This window comes from Egretta garzetta, unplaced genomic scaffold (assembly GCF_000687185.1).
Source record: "Egretta garzetta isolate BGI_Z169 unplaced genomic scaffold, ASM68718v1 scaffold384, whole genome shotgun sequence".
NCBI classification, from domain to species: domain Eukaryota; kingdom Metazoa; phylum Chordata; class Aves; order Pelecaniformes; family Ardeidae; genus Egretta; species Egretta garzetta.
Genome location: NW_009259496.1, coordinates 1,864,258 through 1,873,576, shown reverse-complemented (window position 1 = coordinate 1,873,576; position 9,319 = coordinate 1,864,258). Strand labels below are relative to the sequence as shown.

Sequence of the window (9,319 nt, the reverse complement as noted above, 5' to 3'; positions counted from 1 at the left end):
GCTTTTTCAGCTGTTATTTATTGTAAAGAGACAATTATCTACCCTGTGCAAAATGTTGACTTGTATAAATGCCCTGCTGACGGCTTGGTAAGGCGCCTTCCCTACGCTCAGTGGTTTTCTACATCTGTGTTTCGTCTCCAGCAAGCAGCCATTGTTAAGATTAACAATATGCTTATAATAAACAACTACACTTTGAAGGCTTAATTTTGCTGCTCTTCTCAAGCATTTGAGTGGTATTTTCCGAGCAGGAAGCTATGACCTGAAAGATACTTCAGATTCTGAAGGGGACTTAATGCAGTTTTGACAACAAACACCAGATAGGTATTCTACCTCTCTTCTCCCTGGCAATGGGTGATAGGATGAGGGGAAATGGTCTGAAATTGTGCCAGGGCAGGTTTAGGTTGGCCATTAGGAAATATTTTTTTCAATGAAAGGGCTGTCAGGCACTGGAAGGGGCTGCCCGTCGAGTCCCCAGCCCTGGGGGGATTTAACAGCCGGGCAGAGGCGGTGCTGAGGGCCAGGGTTTGGGGGTGGGATGGCAGGGGTAGGGGAGCGGTTGGACTTGGTGATCTGAAAGGGCTTTTCCAACCCAAACGATTCTATGATTCTATTATACATAACCCTCGTTCAGGGGGATCAAAATGTTTGAAACGGGATGGAGACGTAGTGATCTCTGCTGGCAAGAACATCCTCTCCAAAATGGAATTGTTTCTCTCTCTTTTGTGGGCCTTCAATTAACCGCAGTGGGGAAATCGTATGCCTGGGCTTTACTTCTGGTTATCATGTAGGCATTAATGGGAGCACGTATCCTGATCCCCAGGCTGTCTTTAAACAAGGGTAGGGTCTTCCATTCAAGTCGCATTTCTTTTAGAGTAAGCTGTTGAGCCAGAGTAGATTTGCTTTTAAATAACTCCGCTGAACTGCATGAGGCTGTATGCTGCAGAACTACCAGATTTTCCATGGCCTTTATGATCGCCTGTATATCTTGCTATAGTCCCTAGTCCATCCATAAGAATGTCTGTGCTTTTGCTTAAAATATTTTTCTTCTTCATCTGTTGTAGACAGCAATATGTATGTTTTGGACACCGATGTAATACGTATATTTTCCTGGGGGTGACTTGTGGCCTTGAAAACACTTTAGGTGCCGTTACAAATCATCTTCTACCAGCAGATACCAAATGAAGTCTGCTGGTAAATATTGATTTGTTGGGGTTTTTTTAAGTGAAAACTACGGTACACGCCAGTTAATTAACAAAGGGAAAATAAGAGGGAATATACGTGTCCTTAGATTTTCCCATGTGATTGCAATGCAATTATCTGAGCTTGATGGAGCAGCGCTGTTAATTAAGGGCATCCTGCACTGCTGATCTTTATTGCCTGTTTTGTACCCATTCCGCATGTTGAATTTCCCGTAATGATATTAAAGAACGTACATATCAGCATCGATACAGAATTCACTGGAGATTACTACCATAGCTAGGGAGAGTTGTTATGCCCATAATTCAAAAGCAACTCTCAGAGCCAAGTTCCATCCCCAGATCTGCCTACACGAGTCCTGCTGATAGGAGGGGTGTTAATGAGTGCTAAGGGAGCCGCCTACTACTTGATTTTTCTCATGGTATCTTGTGTTCACAATCTGCTGAAAGCAGAGCTCAACTTCAGCCACTCAGCGGGGCTCACGTGGTAACCACCAGCATGGAGTGCCCATGGTGCAGAGCAGGGCTTTACTATTTTAAGCTCGTAAGAGGCAGAAAGCCTAGGAAGGGAAAGGGTTAATTCATGAAAACATGTCCAAAAGGGTCAATATCAGAAAAGGGAAATCTTTATCTTCAGATAAAGATGCTGTTTGCATACAGAGAGATGGATGCACTTGGGTGGAAATACAGTCGTTTACGTGTAGTTGGAGAATATTGCAGAATAGGCTTAGCTTTTTAGTTTTAAAGTCAATTTATGAAAAGGGTTATTTCTTGCAGTTCCCTGAAATAGCAAGGCAGGCCAGGATGTTTCTTCTGGTACTTCAAAGTGATGAGCTGGCCGTAAGCTGGGTAGCTTTTAAATTCTTATAGACCCTCTCGAGAAATAATAATAATAATAATGATGATGATAATGACAATAACAATAATGCAAACTCCCTAGCAATGTGGGAGCTCACATCATGCTGGGCGTTGCTGAGGATGAAGAGACTTCTCAAAGACCTGAGCTTGTGTTGTGGCCTGCCTACTTTGGCCTAAGAAAGACGCTTCCAGCGAGGAGCAGCAGATTCAATGAGACAAAAAGTGAAACACTGGGAGTGCCATCGGTGCTGGCGCAGGATGTACCAGACTGAACGTGTTGTTCCAGCACATATAGCAAAGAGAGAATCCACCACGAATGTGTCACAAAGACCATCAGCTGATGAGTAGTCACCTGCTTAGTCATATGACAGTACTAAAGAAACTTTTGGTTTCGATGTACAGATTTCTTGGTGGCTTTCTGGATCCCACTTTTGAAAAGTTCAGCTGATGCAGATACCGTGAGACCATCTGCTCTGTTTTCTTTCAAAGGGATCAGTTCCTCGTGACCAGAGCCTCTACGGCAGCTGGCTCTTCCCTTCCTTCCTGTTGTTTAAGATCATTGAATGTTCCTCACCCTGGAGATTTGTGTTTGTGCTTTAGATCAGGCTGGTTTAGCTCAGCCTGGTCCAACAGATTTTTAAAGCTTTACCTCCTAAAGTGACTTTGGAGCAGTTCTTCAAACATTCAGGGAGGTTGTTTAGTGGCCACAGGGGTAGGACACAGCTGATGGGACACTCGTACACAGTGTTCTCCATGCTGTTGTGCTAATAGAGGAGCCACAATATTATTACTGTTATTAAATGTGGAGGGCTCCCAGAGTATATTAGATGTTCTTGGGTTCCTCAGTGGTCATTCAGGACCAACATTAGCAGTACGAGGGTAAGAGTTACCTACCAAATCCTAACGTATCTACATGCAGTGGTTCGTACAATTGCCACCATTAAAACGTCACTTCTAGACAAATCATACGGCACGTTGTTTGAAATGCATCTAAGGACGCTCGCATTTGGAAGGATCTAAGAAAGCGGTAAATGCCTGCTTCATGCCTGCTGTGCTGTGTAAGGAATTCAAAAGAAGGTGAGTACCTTCTGGCTTCCAATTATTTTCACTATTTTTCAGCTCCAACCTCTGCTCCCAAGGATTTGACAGTCATTACACGGGAAGGGAAGCCCCGGGCTGTCATTGTCAGCTGGCAGCCGCCGTTGGATGCCAATGGAAAAATTACTGGTAAAGATTTACATTATCCTGCATTCTGCTTTTAATTTTACCATTCTGATCGTTTGCTGCTTTCATTCCCTATTTTCTGTGGAAATATCTCTGTTTTTTTTTTCCAGAATGCTATTTGATCTGCCCATATTTTATTTTCTCTTACTTTTATCAGACAACCTGGTCTAGGATTCAAGGCAATGTTAGGAATACTGCAAGATCTAGAACTCAGAGGACGTCAATATTTTTAAATGCTAAGAGCAGTAATGTAAGTTTAAAACTGCAGCACTCTAAGCACAGGTTTTGCGGTACGTGCTGCTCAATGATAATTAGAAGTGACTAATAATAAGTACTTTGTTTGGCAATAATGCAATACATAATATACATAATGATAGGTTGCTTGGTGCAGCACATAATGGGAGAATTTATTGGTAGGTATTTAACTTTACTATAACAATTTAAGGCAATGATGATCAGGAAAAAAACCCCAACATATTGACTGACAAGAACTGAACTTAATAGATGCTTCACAATGACAGATATTATTTTCCAAAATATTGCATGTAACCTTAGTGCCTAATTAAGAAATCCATTATAAACCTTTAATGTTAATTTAGTTTGAAGAATATGGTAGAGTTCTATCTGAGATTTTGCATTTAAATGATCATTTTAGTCTGCTAATAGACATCTCAGAGGCACACAGTTATTAGGAGAAATATTGCTCTTCTTCAAAAACGTCCGCGTCATGTTGGCGTTACTACAAACAGTTGGGTCAGACCAGTTCTACAACTTATTTCCATGTGGGAGAAGGCGTGCGTCCGTCACCGTTGCTGCTAGTAATCCTAGAAACACGCCGCTGCAGCGTTGAGAAATACCAACGTAAGGGGACGAACGCTTCGGAATGACGTCCCATGCGAGCCATTAGCAGTGAAAAGCGCTGGGCCAGGTTTTAACAGCCGTAGCCCAGCAGGGCTTCCCTGGCATCAGATGAGCTCTTGGGACTTATGCCGTGGAAGCATCCTGCTTTATGTTACCAATAAAATACGGATATATTTCCATGTGGACATTGCCTGGCAAGAACGATCCCTAGGTTAGACTTGCGTCACTGTCTGTGATTTCACTCTATGTTATCATCAGCACTTTACAATCCAGGACCGTGTCCGAAAGTGGGATGTTTTGATTCCACGGCTCTGTTTACACTCACCTAATTTGGCCAGTAGATAGAAGAATCATAGAATCCCAGAATCTCAGAATCATAGAAGGAATGATCATTCTGATGGTCAACGCACTGAAATGAGTGCTAAGGGTCCTGATGCCCTATGACTAAAAAAGACAAAATAAAATAAAAGCTTTCCTGACTTCCAGGGCATGAAATGACTCCGTGGTAGCAACTTTTATAACATTTTTCCACCGACAGCAGCTTTCAGACCTGAGAGCAGACTGGGTCCCCTGGCATCCATGCACAAACTTCTTTCTTGTAGCACTGGGTTGAAGAACGACTCTCGTGGGGATTTTTTTACTACATATCTGGTCAAATGTTTCTTAGAGGTATCAAGCAGAGGAAACAACTCCTTGTGCAGATCAGAAGTGTCCCTGATAACCCAATCGTCATCCCCACAAATGCTTATGCGAGTGTATTTGTTTTAATTTGAGAAACATATATATATATCTCTATAACTTTCTGTATATTAATTCAAATGCCACGGTCAGAGAAAGTGCTTTAGTAACCCCAAACTAAAAGCCTCTAAATAAAATTTCATAATATAAAATGAGCAAATAAAAAAAAAAAAAACCAAAAAACAAACCCATATAATTTAGACATTTAGACATTAGGAAAAATTCCTTCCCCGCAAGGGCTGTCAGGCACTGGAAGGGGCTGCCCAGGGAAGGGATGGAGTCCCCATCCCTGGGGGGATTTAAAAGAAGGGTAGATGAGGTGCTTAGGGCCAGGGTTTAGTGGTGGGATGGCAGGGGTAGGGGAACGGTTGGGCTTGGTGATCTGAAAGGGCTTTTCCAACCTAAACGATTCTGTGATTCTATGATTCTAATTTCTATCCTAACACTGCTTGTCTGTGTTCCACCAGTGGAACCATTCATGTGGAACGAGTTTTGAAAAGCATCTTTATTTCAGAAAAGAATAGGGAAATAGCAATGAGTAGTAATAAGTACAAGTAAGTAATAGCACAAGTGGCTTACACCACTTCTGTAGTAACTTTGGCTCCAGGCACCAAGATGAAATCCAGCAGACCTGCTCGGTCTCGGCCCCAGCAGCTTGCTCCTGCAGCACGGTGCTTAAGACCAGGCTTAGAGTGGGGTTTTTGCGTGTGACTCATTTGCCAGGGAGCCTTTCAGGAAGAGGGGGAAAAAAAAAGAAAGGGAAAAAAAAGAAAAAGAAGATATTTTCACATTCAGGCAGAGGCTGGGGGTGCAGGGCCCCATCTGGGGCTGGGCTGGCACAGAGGGTCTGCTGGACTTCTCAGCCCTTCTTTTCTTCTTCCCAAAATTTCATTTGCTGGCAAGGTAATTCCTACAAACTATAATCCTTTCCTAACACTGGCACTTCTACTCTCAAAGTTCTAAAACTTTTAAGTTTTATTCAGTGGAGGTAGCTACTGTAGTCCTTTAAGTTACCAAAATCCTGAGATACCAAAATTTTTAATTCTTCATTCTTTTCCCCAAATACTTTCCCCTTTCCTTGCCGAGAAATATTGCAGGGCTTCCCAAAAGCACCCAGTAATTGATGTGTATCATTAATGCCATTTAGTTTTATTTCAGCCCTGGAGCACTAAAGTCCTACATCCTATGGTTTATGGCAGATATCAGGCTGAAGGGTGCACCTGAACTTGAGAAGTGCACTTGTAACGCGCGCTACCTATTTTTATATTCGTTAAATCTATATTGCTTACAGGGAATACTGTAATTGTGGGTTTGTTCTAAAACCAGGCAAGCGTGTATTGTCCTAACGTTCCTCAAAGCTATTTTGATCGGCGACCGGCCATCGCTGCTTTTAAAAAGAACCCCCCTGATTTTTCAGAAATCTGGGGTTTGTATGCATTTCGTAACGGAAGCCCGTTGAAACTTGATTGCAGCACTAACTGAGAGACTGTGTCTATCCAGCTTACATCCTCTTCTATACTTTGGACAAGAATGCTCCGATTGACGACTGGATTATGGAGTCCATCAGCGGAGACCGGCTCACCCACCAGATCATGGACCTCAACCTGGACACCGTCTACTACTTCAGAATCCAAGCTCGCAACGCCAAGGGAGTGGGGCCCCTCTCCGATCCTATTTTCTTCCGGACGCTGAAAGGTTTGGATCTGTGTCATCTGGATATAAATGATACATAGCATTCTCTAGTGCCTCTGTGGGAGCTTTGCAATTAATTCCATGTCAGCCAGAAGAGATCCCGCTCCTTGAAACCGTTATGGAGAGATAAAAGCAAAATGCTACATACAGTAGGTGACAAAAGTAAACCACATAATGAGGCAGTAACTATATTTTTAAATTCAGTCAGCTGGGGGGAAAGCGCTCTGACACCACCTCACTTTCTACCAGCAATGATAGAGCTAATTGGATCTGACTGGATTTCTCTAGGGAGGTCCCTTGGCATTTGGGGGCTGTCGGGAACCTGGGATGACTCCCTCCTATCCACAGAGTAGGCACGCGATTAAACCCCTCAGCAACCCACGAAGCAGCTTGGCTTTGCGTGGGGCAAGTTGTTCCAGATATTTTCAGTGCCTGTTATTAACAGACTAATTAATACCTGACCCCTCTCCCTTAGTGACCAGTGAGACGGAACAGGGGAAACAGGGGCACCCCTTTTTTATTTTTGGGCTGGTATTTCAGCACCAATGTGTTTAGGAGAGGAAAGGACTGCGCTTGTATCAGACTCAATTTCAAATTAATCGGGAGAGCTATTCCTCAAGCACGGGAAGGGGCGGTTGGGCTTGGTGATCTTGAAGGTCTTGTCCAACCTAAACGATTCGATGATTCTTCTCTCTTCCCTGCTGCCTGTCTGTGAAGCCTTGAGATGACCTACCCAGAAATTATTAGTTATGAAGGTGTAAGCAATATTACCCTGAGTGGGAAGCAGGCTGCTTGCCGCAGCTCTGCTCCTTGTATTTTTAACCGTCACTCATTCACTTGCACAAAGGTCTGAAATGACTTTGGAAAAGACGGGTAATTAATGACAAACTCGAATGACACAAACAGCCAACCTGTTCCAGGGAAGAAGCGTGGCATGTGAGAGAGCACGTTCGTGCTGTGCCTTCTCTAGAGAAAATCCAGGGATTTGTATCAAAAAAGCATGTCTTGGCAGAAGGTAATTGAAACGGGACGTGGGCTGGGCCTGAGGACTCGTGGCGGGAGGGAAATTAGGGAGATTCAGACTCAAACCTGTGCCTGAGAGGCTTGGAATTAGCGTTGGCACTCAAGCCCCGTTGTAATTGGTTCAAAGTGACTCCACTTCACGCGAGCCGTACAAAAGCCAAGCAAGGCGACGGCGGAGGAGGGGGTGACGCGCGACCCCGTGCCGTTCCCTTTGGGGGGACGGCTGCGTTCGTTTGGCGAGAGCGTGCGTTTGAGTTTGCCTTGCAGCAAACCTTCACGCAAATAGTGAATTTTTCTGCTGCCCCTGCGGGAAGGAGGGGAAATTCCATTTTCAGCCGGGAAGGGAGGATTTCATTGAACGAGCCGGTGTCCTCAGCAGGGAGCTTGCCCTTTTTGCTTCGCTGCTCTTGGTGTCTCTAAAGCGCCCTATCGACCATTCAGGCTGGGAGTGAAGAGCCTTGTACAACGGTTTCCATGAATTGGCAAGAGTCAGGGGGAGGGAAAAAAAAAAAATAATGAAAAATTGTATCAATTTGTTCTGAGCTTATCACCGCCTGCCCAGGTTTGTGGGACTTACTTGTCCAAGTCATGTTTCACTTTGAATGAATTATTGGTAAGATCCTGATTATTCATTCTCCACTGCCATGAAATGTGAAGAGATAGCACTTTGCGGGTGCTTCATCTCTATCAAGCGGATGGTGCCAACTTAATTTCATGCTCACGATTTGTGCCAAGCAGAAGTAGTCTATTAGGCTGAGTTTAAAACGAGTCAAGGCATCAAAATATAATAACCGCAGACTAATGAGATATGAGAAGATATAGAGACCCGGATATCTAACTAAACCAAAAGATTAATGCACTTGATATCACCTACTTTGTAATGTTTACACAAAGTACCATAAAACTCATTTGGGAAATGAATTCTAGATCAGACAGCATCAACAGATACCAAAAAAGATGAATTTATACATTTGTTACATCTTGTAATAGCCTACAAGGACTATGTCTAATACCCTGCCATGAATACTTAATGCTATCCACCCTAAATATGTCATGTTCAATAATATTCAAGAGGGGTTTTGACAAATCTATCCCTACACTTGAGGTGGAAAGACTTTCTGAAGTCTTGAGCGCGTCCTGATTTATGCAAAAATGTTGGTTTCCTGCCCTTAATGATTATTAACCCAAGACGTGTATGTGCCATATGGTAATGCGCGCTCTGATGGCAAAGCTACGTCCCGATCAGACGGGAGTTTTAAATCACGAAGAACTAAACAAGCATCAAAGATCCACTAAGTCACCCCCTGTCTCATTTCGTATATCGGAGCACATAAAGCTCCTCCAAGGAAAGCGAGCCATTACTTGCGCTGTAATTGCGATGTGAGTATTTGTAGTGACTTCCCTTTGCTAATGAAAACGTAGTGATCTGTGAGAAAGAGATATGTTTGGTAGTAAATAACACCACCACGGAGCAATGAGTTTATATTCTTCCACCTCAGCTCCGCTGCTGATAATATACAGGCAAGCGGGCAAATCCGTAGCTTATGTAAATTGTCGTTACACTGTGAACTTCAATCAGTCTACGACGGTTTACATCAGTTGAGGTTCTGCTTTTTTTTACGCGCCGGCTGGTTAAATTTATCACTTAAAGCATGAAGAATCTGATATTGCACGTTCTTAGGGACCTGGCATAGAAGGATAAAATGTGATTGAACATCCCCCCCCCC

The 9,319-nt window shown here is 43.5% G+C and overlaps 1 protein-coding gene across 1 annotated transcript in view; it reads left to right on the top strand.

Annotated features, from left to right (window-relative positions):
* The window catches only part of DCC (DCC netrin 1 receptor), a 371,781-nt gene that overhangs the window by 304,791 nt on the left and 57,671 nt on the right, over window positions 1–9,319 (top strand). The window contains exons 22-23 of the mRNA XM_009637419.1: window positions 3,174–3,281; window positions 6,378–6,572. Of these exons, the coding sequence (XP_009635714.1) occupies window positions 3,174–3,281; window positions 6,378–6,572 (303 nt within the window). The remainder of the gene's footprint in view (window positions 1–3,173; window positions 3,282–6,377; window positions 6,573–9,319) is intronic.